At 34.7% G+C, this 15887-nt stretch overlaps 3 protein-coding genes across 7 annotated transcripts; 1 reads left to right on the forward strand and 2 right to left on the reverse strand.

Annotated features, from left to right (window-relative positions):
• Positions 1 to 40: 40 nt before the first annotated feature.
• On the reverse strand, positions 41 to 10761 carry LOC124406507 (probable E3 ubiquitin-protein ligase HERC4). 4 transcript variants are annotated; one of them, XM_046881941.1, is made up of 19 exons: positions 10165 to 10552; positions 9960 to 10086; positions 8087 to 8282; positions 7547 to 7657; positions 7165 to 7287; positions 6663 to 6938; positions 6432 to 6583; positions 5731 to 5847; positions 5239 to 5505; positions 4688 to 4815; positions 4054 to 4222; positions 3462 to 3758; positions 3203 to 3388; positions 2836 to 2922; positions 2536 to 2715; positions 2100 to 2410; positions 1703 to 1852; positions 1292 to 1631; positions 41 to 1215 (listed from the first exon to the last, which is right to left on the reverse strand). In XM_046881941.1, exons 2-19 carry the CDS (start codon positions 9960 to 9962, stop codon positions 1063 to 1065), a joined length of 3246 nt encoding a protein of 1081 aa, XP_046737897.1. In that variant the 5' UTR covers positions 9963 to 10086; positions 10165 to 10552; the 3' UTR covers positions 41 to 1062. The 4 variants fall into 4 exon arrangements, with proteins under 4 accessions (XP_046737897.1, XP_046737898.1, XP_046737896.1 ...); XM_046881942.1 differs by lacking the exons at positions 9960 to 10086; positions 10165 to 10552 and adding an exon at positions 10633 to 10761; XM_046881940.1 differs by having other exon boundaries at positions 9960 to 10552.
• A 229-nt stretch (positions 10762 to 10990) lies between these two features.
• On the forward strand, positions 10991 to 14116 carry LOC124406508 (tubulin epsilon chain-like). 2 transcript variants are annotated; one of them, XM_046881945.1, is made up of 9 exons: positions 10991 to 11195; positions 11448 to 11680; positions 11771 to 11886; positions 12131 to 12319; positions 12549 to 12800; positions 12950 to 13096; positions 13171 to 13320; positions 13399 to 13573; positions 13689 to 14116. In XM_046881945.1, the coding sequence occupies exons 1-9, from the start codon at positions 11171 to 11173 to the stop codon at positions 13833 to 13835; spliced, it is 1434 nt and encodes a 477-aa protein (XP_046737901.1). In that variant the 5' UTR covers positions 10991 to 11170; the 3' UTR covers positions 13836 to 14116. The 2 variants fall into 2 exon arrangements, with proteins under 2 accessions (XP_046737901.1, XP_046737902.1); XM_046881946.1 differs by lacking the exon at positions 10991 to 11195 and having other exon boundaries at positions 11250 to 11680; positions 11775 to 11886.
• On the reverse strand, positions 13869 to 15876 carry LOC124406509 (charged multivesicular body protein 5). Its single transcript, XM_046881947.1, has 4 exons — positions 15702 to 15876; positions 14865 to 15182; positions 14381 to 14608; positions 13869 to 14299 (listed from the first exon to the last, which is right to left on the reverse strand). The coding sequence occupies exons 1-4, from the start codon at positions 15768 to 15770 to the stop codon at positions 14249 to 14251; spliced, it is 666 nt and encodes a 221-aa protein (XP_046737903.1). The 5' UTR covers positions 15771 to 15876; the 3' UTR covers positions 13869 to 14248.
• Between the last annotated feature and the right edge of the window lie 11 nt (positions 15877 to 15887).

The raw sequence follows: 15887 nt of genomic DNA on the forward strand, positions 1-15887 counted from the left end.
GCATGTGAATGTTAAATTGTAGTACGAGAAAATTGAATTCAAACACACAAGTCAGTGGACAAACGGCTGTACAGGGAGTATTTAAATCTGTATACCCTTTTAACATGTTTTTATCAAATATAAAATTGCTCTAAAAATAAATATATTTAGTAATATTAAGCTGAAAATCATGATAAACCACCAATATTATCGTTTTATAGAAAAATAGAAATTGTTACTATTACTACCTCGTGATTGTAACATGAAATCTGTGTTGATGAATACACATCACGAGTTTTTATGAGGTAATGATGGATACCAAATAATCTCTCAATATAAATAAGTCTTCGAGAAGCATAAAATCGTTGCTTCAAAGAGAGGCTAGAAGTAGGCAATACGAGTAATAACGGCATTGCAGTATTACCATCTAATTTGAATGTGTAATGTTAGTTACTGATGGATATTCTCCAGGCCATCACCTAGGTATATGTTCGACAGTAATTCGGCCTTATTAAAACATATGAAGATGTGAAGAAAACAAACTTTACAGACGAATAGTTATAATTTCGATAGCGCAGCCACTTTTTTTGAATTTCGTTTGTTTTATTTTATTTACTTTTTATTTTTATTCTGCATAACTCGAACAGCGAAAAGATCATTTTCGTGCTGTGTAAATACGATTTCTGATTAACAATAACTGTCTGAAAGACTCAGGTACTACGAAGGAACAAATTCGGATTGAAAAAAGGAATCGATGTGACCATTTACTTTCATTGTATATTGATCGATCCTGTTACTGAAAAATCAACTCCCGAGTTAAGGCTGTTTTATTTGAAATATTTTGCTGCAGAAATTTGACAAAATTCCTTTATGCATATATGCTTATAAGCGAGTACCAGACAACCTTTGACGTAAAACCGCAATCAATAATAGCTACAAAACGACTTACAAGCTCTGCCCGCATCTTTCTCTCAGAAACGTAATTTTTCAATTGTTAACGACTCAAATTTCTGCAAGCTAACGACCATCATGACTATATCTGTAGATGTTCGTTACCGTTAGTCACAACTGTTACATGGAGTTCTAGACCAATGAGAATCCCTGGGTCTGCTGGATAGCCTGGAGAAGTTTGTAACGTAATCTTTCTCGCGTTTGGTATCGAGGTAAATCTAACAGATCAAAACACGTATGGGCTACTGGTAAAAATCGGTCATCTGACATCGGCTGAATTGTTATCTGAAACGAAGTAACAGATCAGAGCAGAACTTGCAGCACAAGTTCTGAAAGTATACGTAATGCATGCTGAACTTACTTTGATAGCTTTCATGCCTTGTATGGGTATCCTGTCACTGCCCGTTAAAAATAATAGGAATTTCTTTTTCTCTTCTAAAGAAAGCTCGTGAAAGACTTTCCAGAACATTTCAATTGTAGGATCATCCTTAGTGTAGCCATTTTTGTAAACTGCATTTTTTTCCAATTCGTCCCAATCGTAATTTTCATTACCAACAACGACGGCCATTAATTCGTGGCTGTGGAATAATTCTAGAACACGTCCGCCGCACACTTTGTGAAACCCTTGATAAAATGCTTGGAAATGCGAATCTACTGATTTGTTCAACAGGTAGTCTACATACAAATTGACAAACTCTTGCCTGAAAAAAAAAGCAAGTTGATTGGAATATTCTTTCCTAATGTTTTGAGTGTAAGACGAAATACAACTTACTTGTTTTCTAATGTAACAGGAACTTTACTACCATTCGTAATTAGTTCATAAATTCTTTGTTCACCAAACACTTCTCTCGTCACTTCAAAATGCAAACAAAATACCTCTTCTAAATCTGGTTCATTGTAATCCAGGACATCTTGTAAACTCCTATAAATATAATTTATATATTATATTAGATTATATAATGAAACACTTCGATTTTTCGATACAAAATCCAAGCCGCAACTTTACAACTTCCATATTTTGAAAAATACAAATATTGTAGTCGTTATACATTGAATTTTGAACGTTTTACTCCTATATGTGAGGAATAAACCGAACATGTTTCAATTTAAAATTATAATAAAATAACATGTGAATACAACACGATAAAAACAAAGAACTGCGTGCTTACTTAGCCAGGACAGGAGACATATCTTTGACATCGGCAAGCCCAACAGGTTCTTTTAACAACTTTTTGTACAAAGCGAGTGGAAATGGTAAATCGATGATGATAAAATTGTAAATGACCAGCCCACAGAGAAGGCCAATCAAAAAGTACATCACTTCATCCTCGAGGGAATCTTCACTAAACCAAATAGTTCTCGTTTCCTCGTATTGTTTGAACATACCATATTTTGGATCTAAAATTTCTCTGAGTAGAAGCATGAAAAACTCTTTTTTAACACCGCCCGCATCTTCGGCTTCTTCGTTATGAAATTTCACCTGAACAAGTAATAACTAACATGAAATCACATAAAAGATTGTTTGACTAGTCCGCATTCTTTAATTGAACAAAGTAATCAGATCTATACTATTAATATGATTACTTGAATATGGATAAAGCTCACCTTGAGGGGCTTTTTAAGATCACTTGAGTCATATTGAGACAATTCTCTCAGTGCATCAGCGACTAAATTTTCGCGAGATACATTCAATGTCACATATGCACTAATATTCCCAGCAGGAAAAGGTGCAAATAACATTTGAGTTATTGCTCTAGTCGCTGCTTCATTCATTGCTGATCGCATCTGATAACATTAATGTAAATTTATATGTTACAATTAATTTTATAGTACTATTCGTAACAATTTTATTTATAAATTTAATTGCTCAGACGAAATGCTTAATTATAAGCATAACTTTCTTACCTGTATTGCTTGATCTGTTTCTAGTAACATTGTCTTAGCTTGAGCATCGAACAGAAATGGATAGTTGCAGAAAAATATTTTATGGTACTGTAATCAAAAAACGAAGATATTTGTCAGTACAATCCGAGTGCATTATCATGAGTAATTATTAGTACTAATGTATCAGTAAATATTAGTTTGACACAAGCATAGAATCGTGTCGGGTATCCAGCGTTTGACTGACGTAATTCTGGGCCATGAGTGAATTCAACAGTTGTATTTGTTTGAATTATAATGTTAAATGCTAATCAAATATGATTATCGTCACAACATTACTCAAAGACTTTGAAATTGTTACAAAATTGGTCAAATTTTATGAGATACGTACTGCATACGGGTCTTTTTCAGTGAGCCATTTCACATAATCAGCTCTAACGTCGATGCACTCAGATAGCTCTGGTAAATGAAACGATGTGTACGGTACTCGTAAGCCATTAGATGTTGCGTGATTTAGTTTGTTCAGTAATCTCAAAAAGTCCAAGGCAAGCTGAAGTGTTGCATCCCATACCACGCTCTATATGATAACAAGAAATATTTTCAGTGATGCAAATTTTGTACAAGGTACTAATTGTAATCGAATTACAGACCTTGTTTTCCGCAACTTTTGGCTGCTCTAAGAAGTGTGAAATGACAGATTTATAACTCCGAACTAATCTTTCAAAGTAATCCTTGGGTGCCTGACTCCACCATAAGCTTATAACTTTTAAGGCCTCAGGTTTTAGCTGTAAGACTGCTCTAGAGAACGGTTTGTGTAAGCTATTACAAAGTTTAGGATCGTCAAACCCACGGTAGAGAGGCAGCGCCAAATATATTCGTAATGATTCAACATCAGGGGGTGATGGCATTAGGGTTGGTATCAGACTTTCCGTCAAACATGTAGAGATCTAAAAAAAAAGTATTGGTTGAAGAATAATTGAATAGTTATATTATATTAATTTATTGGTAATCAGAGTAGAAAAAAATTTCACATGAGGATAATATTTTAAAAGAAACTCATTGAATTAAATTCCCAAATAAGAAAACAGAATTGATAAAAGAAAATGTTATCAAAACGATTTATATAGCCCAGAAACCTGACGGTAATTTTTCAGCTTCTCCTAACTAAATTTAACTCACTTTCGTCACTGTTTGCTTTCTAAAAATTTAGTTATTACCTCTCTTACTCGTTATAAAGCTCACCAGTTCTTTGATAGTATTGTTGTCTAGATCAGCAATGGTTGTAAATAATTTTGTTGCATTATCAAGATCCACACCGTGATGTTTGCTTGAACAGCCATAATGAGCATCGTCATCGAGCAAGAATGATGCATTTAGACATGCCTGACTACTGAATACAGTCTCTAGATATCTGTACTCAACAATTAATCAGATCAGTTCAATCAGGTTTTTCGACCATTTATTCGAAGAGTTTCGAAAATTATTCGTGAAAATATACTCGATAAATAATAAAACAAAAACTCAAAAGATTACAGTCAACTTTATTAGATTTAAATTAGAATCAATTAGTTCTGCATTATGTAACTGAGTGTATAGAGTTGACGAATAATACCCGATGTATGGGATATATTGAATTGCGTATCATCGTTAATATGCTATTTAGGCATCAAAAACTTTTTGAAAGAAAATTATAAGATATTGCTTGAAATACTAAGCTCTGAAGTAAAATGCCAAGTTTATTAGATTCATTTCACCTAATCTCGAATAACCAATTTTCAGCGAATGTAAGCAAAAAAATTTGAAGATAATTGATACGTTTCGAATATTTATAATTGATTACAACGCCGACAAGCTTATGCACCGAAATTGTACTCACGTGAGAAGGTCATGATCGACAGAAGCATCTTTCGGCACTCTTTGGCAAGCTCCCAATTGTTCCTCAGTAACTGTGAGTACTTGTGTTGATGGTGGTAATATTCTGCAGTCATCTGGTTGAATGTTATCCTGTGTAAAGTAAAATTAGCATATGAGAGGCATTACCTTTATACGAGTAGATGGCTAAAACAGTGGGTGAATTGCGGGAGTTTATATTTCTACAACTAATTGTTCAATACGATTGGGATTTGTTTTATTCAAAAGTACCCAAAAGTCCATTTTTATTTATTCAACAAAAAATTTTATAGCTAACGAAAAAACTGGATTGTGGCAAAGAGAATAAACTATTGAAGAATATTGTCATCAAATTTGAAGTAAATGGGTTGCGCTCTCCTTAAGATATTGTGAATACCGTAAAACATACTACCAGTGGAGTGGTTGACGATATTGTTGATAACAATACTTTTCATTGATTGATTCTGATTTAAAAAAAACTCAAATATAGTTCGATTTAGATACTTTTGAACTACCTGATTCCAGCTACCAAATTACCTTTCTATGAGTTACAGTGGCAAAGCAATGATCACCGCCAGTAAAAACATGTCGAACAATACAATCCACAGAATGTGGAGTAGCTGGGATATCAGGTTGAACCATGGTGGCTCCGTTAGGAGAAACCCAAGGGCCAAGTACCACCTGTGGAGTGGTAACACTTTGGGAAACTCGAGCGCCCAATTGTCCAGCTCCACCAAGACCCCAAGCATAAACGCGACCTCTGGATGGAACGAGAGCAAGTGTGTGCCGGCGTCCGCAGGACACCTTGAACAGAAGATTAAGAGTGTAGATTGTGCAACAAGAAATAGAGTCTTGAAAACCCTCGTTTCATATCTGAGATTTCTGTAAAATTATTCTGAATGGCGCAAAAAAATGATTTCCCGATAACGTTTTGTTACATTAACGTTACAAACTTAAAATCCATGCAAAATTGCCTGTTTTATCTTTACAGCATTAAAAATTAGTTTCAATATTTTATGTATCATTTACCTGTGTAACTGTACTGCCCATAAGTTCCATGACTTGGCGGGGTAAAATGTCATTATTATTATTACCATGGCCTAACTGTCCGTACATGCCTGCACCGCAAGAAAAAACTCCACCATCCTGCAATGAAATATAAAACCGTCTTTACACTTTTGGCTAATTGTTTTGAATACCCACCATTAGTTGAGGTGAAACTCAGAAGAGTAAGCTGGTTCTAAATAAATATATATCGAAAAAATGAGTTATAACTTATGATGCATTCGTGAGAAAATAATTCGTCGATTTTTATATCTTTCAAATGCCAAAATGCTTCAATAGTAATAAGACGCATTGATTATAATCTTGTAAACTTTAAATTTATTCATTAATTCAGGAATTTAAACGGTAAAGGTTCATTAATGCTTCAATTCAAACTAGGTGCCCAAAAAAATTTTAATTTTCAAAAACAACGAAGATGTACTCGAAAAATCTTGAGACTCTGAGACGTTTATCTTTCATGAAAATAGTATGTGAAAAAAAATCAACAACCATGTCACATAATTCCTTTATAAGGCTGGTTTCAGGGGTATAGGCTCCCCTTATCTACAAAAAAAAACATAATTCGATATAATCCTAGTTCCATGCTTGACCCTCATTTTTCTAAGTGAATTTCAATTCACCTTAATCAATTTATTAACCAATGTACTAAAAATATTTTTACGTACCATTGTTAAAAATATAGAAAAGTCCTCTCCACAGCTGACGTAGCGTACTTTGATATTACGAAGCGTTCTTAGTTGACAAGGTAAACCGCGACCACGAGTGTCATTTAATCCTAATTGACCATATGTATTTCTGCCCCAACCAAAAACAGCACCTGTACCCATAAAAATATTTAAAATTGTTGTCAATTGAAATAAATTTCATACAGAACCAGTCTTTTGTTGAAAAACTACCAGATTTTGAGACTGCAATGCTGTGGTGGCCGCCACACGCAATATGAGACATAGGAACAGAAGCTAAGCTGGTCACCAGCTTTGGTTTCAATTCTTTAATCGACTCGCCACCAATACCAAGCTGTCCTTCTTCATTGCATCCCCAAGCATATAGTTCTCCATTGTTTGTTAGCGCAAGTGTGTGCTTCAGTCCACAAGCTATTTGCACAACAACACTTGTGCCTAACGTTTTCACCATCCGTGGAGTGTGTTCATCGAAATTGTTCAAATTCAATCCTACAAAATGAGTAAAGATACATTTTTCAACAATTCTACAGAATGAATGATTTTAATCGTTTGTTGTATGATAATGTTTCGAAGGTTTTTCGGTCAGGTCTAAAGATACAAAAGGTTGAGTCAGTCTAGATGTTGAGAAATATTAGTGTTAGCAGCACCTATCAAATCCTATCGATAACTTCATCGTTACTGTCTCGCTGTATCGTTTCATGAATTCAATACAAACCTAGCTGGCCATCAGCATTCGAACCCCAACTAAAAAGTTGGCCCCACTCGTTGACAGCCATTGTGTGACTTGCACCGCAGGCAGCTCTTTTGAATATAAATGCATCCAGACCTGGTATGAGATCTGAATAAAAAAAATGTAGTTTTGTAGAAACACAACATGATGCGCGATAAGTAGCTTAATTAAATAAACTATAAGAGCATTTCATGGCTTACATCTATTCTATCTTAAAAATTTAAGGATTGAACTGATTACTATAATGAATGCTTCAACAGTACAACAATAGAATAATTTTGACTCCTGACAATATTTTATTTACTATTCTCTGCTTGCTCAGCTTCCGTTGATTAACATTGTGAGCAATTATCATGTCAGCACTTACGTAACCTTTTCCTCGGTTTTTCGTGACCAAGTTGTCCATGATCGTTGTTACCGCACGAATAGAGCTGACCATCTCTAGTTATAACAACAGTGTAGTTTTCACCACAGGCAACTGGTCAATTTACATATAAAAAAGAAAACAATAATTGTTACCGGTGAAATCATGAATACATGAAGTAAAAGTGTTGTATTCAATAACAAGAAGTGTTCTCACTAATTTTAAATGTATATACAGTGATATGTAGAGTGAATTATTCTCTTATTAAATATAAACAAACGCCTTCATGGTGTTTTTACCACTTTAACACTATGAAGATAAGATGTTTTCTCTGGGAATTCAAGAATTTCTACTTTCATACTACATTGCAGATATCCAGAATCAGATTGCAATTGTGGAACAGTATTTGAAATCAAAATTTCAATTGGCTAATTGTCGAGGTTTAATTATCACGAGAGTATAGTTCTCAGATGTTATTTTGGAATATCCTTAAAAACTATATAAAGTAATAGTTGAGTTAATTTGAATAAGTTTCAAACTTACTATGCTCTACTTGGGTAGACTTTTTGAATTCCAATTCGCGAGGAACAAGAATATTCTCATCTTCTATACCTCCAAGGCCAAGTTCGCCATGAACAGTACTACCCCAGCAAAACATGTCTTTATCTGTTACTAGTCGAGACGTACTGACTATGACTTCCGGATCACTTTCCAGGCGCCGTTTTTTTTTCCAACTTGCCTGCCACAGAAATAAAAAGTTTTGAATATACCACTCATAATCCGAATCAAATCACAGAGAGTAGCAACTGAAGCTGTTTACTTTCGAATTAAATGAATTTAACAGAGTGTCCAAAAAAATTTTCGTACGAAGGAGTTCTAAAGAATGTCAAGAGTTTTTTTTCTAAACTACCCTGGCAAAACATATTCAATTTGTGACTGAATAACAGTAACAGAATTAAAAACGAAGAAACAACCAAAATTTATTAAAAAAATACACCATACGCGTAATTTTATAAATTCTTTGAAAAAATTAGATAAAATTAGAGTTCTTATGAATTTTTATATTCAAAATTTTCGTTCATTCACACATGTTAATTAGTAAAAATGACTTCCTTTATACAATTACTGTAGTGAAGCCTACATTTTTCAGAATTGATTTCTTGATAATGATATACCTACACGGAGAGAAAAATCAAGCTTTGAAACTATGAACCTTCATGCTTTCGGACCTTGTAATTTTTACATGCTTTCAAAGCATGAATTTCACGAGTTTAACCGGTGAATTCATCGTTTAAAAGCAAGACTCTATTCACGGGCTAGAAGGAGGAGATCCATGCTTTAGCCGCATGGACTTCGTGGTCCGAAAGCATGGAGTCTATCGTTTGAACGCTCGGAATGATTCAAGCCTCCAAACCATGAACTCCACCGCTTGAAACTATGAATCTCGAGCGTTCCCCCTCCCTGCTCTAGCGGCTTATTAACACTCGAGACCAAGAGATTCACAGTTTAGAACCGTGAAAGTCTTGCTTTCGGACCGTGAGCTACTGCAAGCTTCTACCCGGCGGTATTCATGGTCCTAAACGACGAGGTTCTTGCTGCAAAAGTATGAGTTTCATGCGTTTCGAGCAGAAGACCTTCCAAGCTTTAAAAGGTTGAATTCATCCTTTAAAAGGATGGTCTTTCCAAGCCTTCAAAGCTTGAGATGTTTCCATCGTTTCAAAGCTTGATTTTTCTCTCCGTGTATGGTCAAAAAATTAAGGTAATGAACCCATCAAATACCAAGATTTAAATATTGCATTTGTACTTTGTTAAAAAATGACCTAAAAACCAAAATATAAGTGCAGTTGAGCACTGAGCATTGGAATACAAAAAAAAAAATAGTTTTTACACTGTTCATAGTATGAATTATTCAAGTTTTTGTGATTATTCCACTAAAATTTCAAATTCTAAATAATATTCCTGAGTAATCCCTCGTTTTGTAAGGTGATTGAAAATTCTACAGGGTTTAATAGTGTTCCAGGTTTGTAACAAGCCTAAGAATATAATTTAGAATCTGTGAATACAAACTAACAATAAACAAACTATAAAATTGAAGGTTTTACAAATCTGATGATTAAGAAAAGGGCCGGGTAATTCTCATAACGTAAGTCAAGTTTGACGAGTCTATCGTCCATCTCCATTTATCTACAGATAATCCATGATTTACGGTATATTACCAGGATATGCTGACACCGTGCATAAAAATTTCCAGCTTATCGTGGTTACAGTATCTTTATTTTTTTTCTCATAATTACGGTATCGTCACCCTAAGTCACTAGCCATGCACATAGACATTGCACAGTAGGTTTTGAATAAAATTTTGTAACATCCTTAAATAAATTAGATGATAGACAACACCGTAAATGGATATACTAACCATGGAGAATTTTTAGGTTAAATATCTTGAGAGCATCAAAATACATGGAATTTTCGTAATCGCAGTTTCTCGCTGTTGTAAAAAGCTACGTTATCACCTCTCAGCTGTCGTAATGTGATTCAGATAACTGAATGATTGGACAGAAAATACTCCCGTCATCTAATGGGATACGATGTAAATTTTTCTACAATTGATATTAAATTACTCAGCAGATTATGCGATGTGTCGAAATGATTGATGAGTTTGCTTGTAATACTTTATTTTCATACGCGGGACGAAATTTCGCTAACAATACCTTAACAGACTAAAATATTTCAATGATAATGAATTCTCCAAAAAATTTGACGTAATGACGTGATTGACAATTTGTTATGCTCAGGTTATTCGCTCTGAATGTGTTGACGCAAAATTTTGTACCAACTTCTTCGTTGCAATGAAATAACACAAAACTTTCGTTTAGTCCTATATGTATCAGGTATACATGTGTATATTCGAGGTTAGGCTACCTCGCAAGTCAGGTGTTAGGTCTGTTGTTCAAGAATCTAGCAACTTCTAGTATTCACTGGAATCAGGCCCAGAAATGGACAACAATCGGTAGCTATTAGGCAAGGATCCGTTATTAGTCTCCGGGCGTCTAAACCGCCTGAACAACAGTTCTTTAATTCTTACTCACATTTTATTCAGTGATATTGATCGACAGAAAATTTTATTCAACGTCACTCGTCAGCACGAAAATATTTTTCCATGCGTGAATTAATTAACTTATCATATCAACTACAAGACTGATTTTAATTTTATCGCGCTATCAACCACAAAACGTTGATTGTGGCCGTTTGCCATTTACTGCAGGTTTTGTTACCTTTCTATATACCGAATCTTCAAATAATTTCACGCATGCGGCCATGTGGCATGAGTCATGACACAGATGACACCTATTATTTTTCAACTGTCATTTTTGCATGCATACAATATGAATATCAAGCACATTTAGAAATGGTATCATTTTCGGTTACGAGTTTCGAATTTTTTCCTTGAAACTCAAATTTATCCATTATTATTAGTAGTAGTATTTTGGTTTCATCACTTTTGCACTTTTCTATCTTCGTTCACTACTTCTGACAGGAAAAAAGGAAAAATAATATGCACAAAGTAGGTTGCGGTTTATTCACTGGAAAAAGCATTCCGTGTAAATGATTCAACGAAAATAAATAATGAGTCAGTTTATATCTGTCCAAGGTATGTAAAATACATCGACACAAGATATTAAAGTTTAAATTTAGTTCAAACAATTATACAATGTAGATCAAATATTTTGAGAAAATTTTAAGTAACGTACTGAATTTTGTTTGCTTTACTCGCAAACACGTGCTATGATTCTTTTGATTTAGTTTAGATCTGTTTAGGAAGCATCCACCAAAGAGTACAATAAAAATGATTTCGATAAATATAGATTTCAGTTATTAATCTTTCACAATGGCTTCGTTTCAGTTGGTCAATGCGGAAATCAAATAGGCTCAGCTTTTTGGCCACTGGTGTTAAACGAGTATGGAATTCAAACATGTAATAACAGTGTACAGTTATTGAAAACACAAAAGGATCATGTTAAAAACACAAGAGAGCTATCGGAAGCATTTCACAGTTTTTTCCATGTCCCTGGAAACAAAGGAGACCTGTCGTTTAAAACGATAGCAGATCTTAATGCTGCTAACGTCAAAGCCAGGGTAATGTTCATCATACCTTCTCGCAAAGTCTTGCCACCCAAAACTTGTACCTTCTTTTTATCTCGTCGTGATTATTATAGTTTTCTGCAGACTGTTCTCATCGACATGGAGGATAGCGTTGTGTCTCGATTCAGACAAGGACCTTTAAGAGGTCTCTTCGATCAAACGTGTAGCGTTACAAATTATCCAGGATCTGGAAATAACTGGTAATATGCAAAATCGATTTAGTTCAGTCTGTCGTACCCAGAAGCAAAAATGATAATCAGTATTACTTGAGATTATTTTTTCCCTAAATTTGCTACTTTCAAATGAATTATAAAGATGTTTAAAAGCGGCATTAAAGAGCTCTAGATTTTTTTCCAATAAATTCTTTCGCGAGCGCAATAATTTCTCCAATATATATTACACAAAAGACTTTTAAGAATACAAATCTTGCATGAACTATCTTAGGGCAGTTGGGCATTATACTCATGGCACAGAGTATCATGATCGAATAGATGAAACCGTGAGGCGAGTAGCAGAAAAATGCGATTGTCTTCACGGATTTTTGATAACAAATTCTGTCGGTGGCGGTACAGGTTCCGGCCTGGGTACTGCTGTTTTGTCTTTCTTGGAAGATAGTCACCCTCATGTTGACAGGTAATTAGTATTGAATGCTTCCGTTTGGACTCTGAAAGTGTGTGTGAACCTCTTCATAGCAATGGTGTTTTTAATTAGACCACACTGACTTTATTAACTCCATTTTAATCTTTTTTCAACACATCTTTTAGGTGAAGAAAGATAAAGATTTACCTAATACAGTCAGTGTAACCCAAAAAACATCGCCATTGATTAGCTCCTTGTCCTAATAAATCAGATTTATTTTCAGATTTGTGTCGTGTGTGTTTCCATCAGGCACTGAGGATGTTGTAACGGCTCCATATAACGTGTTGCTGGCTTCAAGGGAGCTTTTAGAACATGCGACATGCGTGTTTCCAGTTGAAAACAAAGCACTCTTGGAAATCTGTAATGCTCAAATGTCTAAGAGGGAAAATATTGATCAAGCTTCTTACAATGGTAGTTGCCTACCTTTCCAAGACATGAATAGTATTATTGTTAATATGCTTTTACATTTGACAAGGTAATTTTTTCAGGATACTACCATTCTTACATCTCCAACTATTCGTGTTAGGTTTATTATATCAGGTGAGTTGTATACAAGTGTAATCAACTTGGTAGATCTTCAGCAATTTCCAATATACTCAAACAATTAACCCATGCATATTATAGCGGTTCGCGATTTCCTGGCAGCTTGAATATGGATATGAATGAATTGGCAACGAACCTTGTTGCATATCCGAAATTAAATTACATATTCAGCAGTGTTAGTCCTATTGCTTTAACTGCTTCAACAATGCCTACAATTCCGGGTACCAAGTGCGTTATACTTGATTAATATTCAATATATCAACAAATCGTATCATTGTATAGCCATTTAATTACTTTTCTAGGATGCAAGATCAGCTATTCACAGATGCTTGGTCTAGAAGCAATCAATTATTAAAAACAGATCCCTTGAGCCCTGGATCGGTGATTTTAGGCACAGCTCATGTTGCCAGAGGCACCACTTCTTTGACGGACATGAGACGAAATATTAAAAAGTAACTTTCAATACTAACATAAAACTTTTGAATTGAAATTTATCTAAGGATATTGGATGAGATCGTATTGCTTTGTAGATTCCAGAGTAAAGCTAGGTTTACAACATGGAGCAAAGAGGCAATGAAAGTTGGATTGTGTTCCGTGCCACCTTTCGGACACCCTGCGTCGCTTCTGTGTCTTCTAAACTCTACAGCTATGTCTAACATGCTTGAAACTATAGTGCAACAATTCGACAAACTTTATAGCCGAAAGGTAAATCAACAATTTAGTCATTGATTATCATTATCATAAGAGTTGATAGACACTATGTTGTCATTTGTAACGTTACGAATCTGTCAAACATTAACTGTGCAATTACGTGTTGCAGGCTCATGCCCACCATTACCTAGAGGTGAGTGGTTTTGAGGAAAACCACTTCCATGAAAGCCGAGAATCCATTCTGAGTCTATCAAAGCAATACAAAGAACTCCAAATCCAACAACCAATGAAAATCCCACGACTACATTTATTGTAAACAGATGCAGATGATAGTGATAACATAAACATAAATTTCGTTCGATTCGCCAGATAGAATTTCCAATTGATCTGGAACAACCATATCGGCAATTATAAGCACTTTATTAGCTGTTATATTTTGTTGCTTACTCGTAGATTATGATACAGTTAAATTAATTCTATACAGAAATAAAAAAAAAACTTTTCATGTTAAGCGGACAGAAATTGTACAGGCAAAGATATTGCATATGTTAAGAGATACAAACACTAACAATAAACAATTGTATTTTCTAAGCAAAATTCTTGGTGACTTTCTTTGCAGCTTTTTATACTCTAAACCCAGATGGGTCAGCGTGCTGTGCCTGCAAGTGTCCCTGTAAGAATGATTAACTTAAGTATGTATTATTGTGAAACTTAATGTTAGGCATAAACTTAGCTAGCTGGAATCTGAGGGAGTCCGAATTCATCCACAAGAACTCCATCCTGTAAAATGAATATTAACAATGAATTTGAACACTCCGTTGATAATAATGAGATATTGAATTTGAAGAATGCTTGACATACCTTGTTTCTGACAGAGTCTGTCCCAGGTTCTTTGATGGGAGCGTTAGGTGCTTTAATAGCGTCATCCAGGTACGATGTATCATCATCCAAGGCTATTTCATCACCAAGAGCATCCAATTCAGCTGCTAATTCATCGTCGTCAATTTCTGGCATTCCATAACTTCGGCCCATCGCTTCGTGGACTTCATCAGCTTGTGATAGCATATCAGCCAGATCGTCTTGCATGTCCTGTGAATTTGTGATAGCAATTTTGTAAAAAGAATTAGTAAAAATGAGACATCATATTTCAAGTTTCATTACAAAAATATGAGAAATATCAAAAAGACTGTCAAGATGTATCCAGTAGAATGTGGGTCATGCAAGTTATAGATTGAAAATCACTTATTAGCACAAAGTAATTACAATGACACGATGTATAAAAATGATTATCATGGAATGCGGATTGTAAAAAATTCATCAAGATGAACAAGGAAATGTTAAATACCTCGATATCATCGATATTGATGTTCTTGAACTCCTTCTGCATTTGTTTAACGCCTTGTTTCATAGCTACGACAGTTGATTGTGTGTCTTTAAGAGTTTGAGTGGCATAATTGGCCTGTTCCATGTTAAATGCCTGCTGTCTTAGATTGTCTACTTGGGATTCATACATTTTACGCTGTTTCAAAACTCTCAGAGCTTTTGCTTTCACAGCATTTTTAGCCGGCCCTTCTCTCATCTTTGCCATTTGATCTTTGTACTTCTTTAATTCTGCATCTAAGCGTGCTATTTTCTTCTCTGCTGAATCAGCTCTACTGTCCACCTATTTTTAATAACAAATCTTAAAATCCTTACAAATCCTTTTAACTATTTCAGGGATTACGGTATACTCAATTGATTTGAGCACGCATTATGTATCTGTTTTGAGCAGTTATTTGGTAATTTCTAACAAATTTTTCGCCAGAGAGGTCCAAATCATGAAAAGATAATGTTTTAATTTCGTCCCAAGTTTAAGGAACATATTCCATGAACAAATTTTCTGCTCAATAATTCAATTCAGGCATATCTATAGTATAATGAAAAAATCCAATCTGATATATTTACGAACTTTTAAACTTGAATTTGGGTTTGTATGTACATATAAGGAAGCTGTATTAAAAATACGAAATATAAACATGTATAGCAAACATAATAACGCATGTAACTAGAAACAAACAATCCTTCGAAATAGTAAATAAGCCATCCATTTTCTGCAATTCCATAGGTATTTGATGATTCACTACAAGGTCGAGTATAACCTATGTACATCCTGATTTATAGATTAAGAATAACCATTTCTTACCCCGGCGATGCAGTCGGTTATACTTGGTGGCGGTTCCTTGGGCTTAGCCCGACCGAATAATCTGTTCATCTTTTAACCTAAATATACGCGAAACGGGAAAACGTGGAAATTTTGACAGCCGAAAATACTACGCCTTTCTGCTAGAAGTGTCAAGAGATTTTAGCATAATTTCGACTTTCGACCAGT

Source organism: Diprion similis, chromosome 6, assembly GCF_021155765.1.
Source record: "Diprion similis isolate iyDipSimi1 chromosome 6, iyDipSimi1.1, whole genome shotgun sequence".
NCBI classification, from domain to species: Eukaryota; Metazoa; Arthropoda; class Insecta; order Hymenoptera; family Diprionidae; genus Diprion; species Diprion similis.

Bases quoted from the DNA above. Each gene is read 5' to 3' on its own strand.
- LOC124406507 (XM_046881941.1), bottom strand. The intron at 7,658-8,086 runs GTAAGTTTGAAA...TAAATTGACCAG, and splicing joins GTCTACCCAAGTAGAGCATA to TTGCCTGTGGTGAAAACTAC. The intron at 6,584-6,662 runs GTAGTTTTTCAA...TTATGGGTACAG, and splicing joins CATTGCAGTCTCAAAATCTG to GTGCTGTTTTTGGTTGGGGC.
- LOC124406508 (XM_046881945.1), top strand. From the start codon at position 11,171: ATGAGTCAGTTTATATCTGTCCAAG. The intron at 11,887-12,130 runs GTAATATGCAAA...GAACTATCTTAG, and splicing joins CCAGGATCTGGAAATAACTG to GGCAGTTGGGCATTATACTC. The intron at 13,321-13,398 runs GTAACTTTCAAT...ATTGCTTTGTAG, and splicing joins ATGAGACGAAATATTAAAAA to ATTCCAGAGTAAAGCTAGGT.
- LOC124406509 (XM_046881947.1), bottom strand. From the start codon at position 15,770: ATGAACAGATTATTCGGTCGGGCTAAGCCCAAGGAACCGCCACCAAGT. The intron at 15,183-15,701 runs GTAAGAAATGGT...TATTAAAAATAG, and splicing joins TAACCGACTGCATCGCCGGG to GTGGACAGTAGAGCTGATTC. The intron at 14,300-14,380 runs GTATGTCAAGCA...TTCATTTTACAG, and splicing joins CAGACTCTGTCAGAAACAAG to GATGGAGTTCTTGTGGATGA.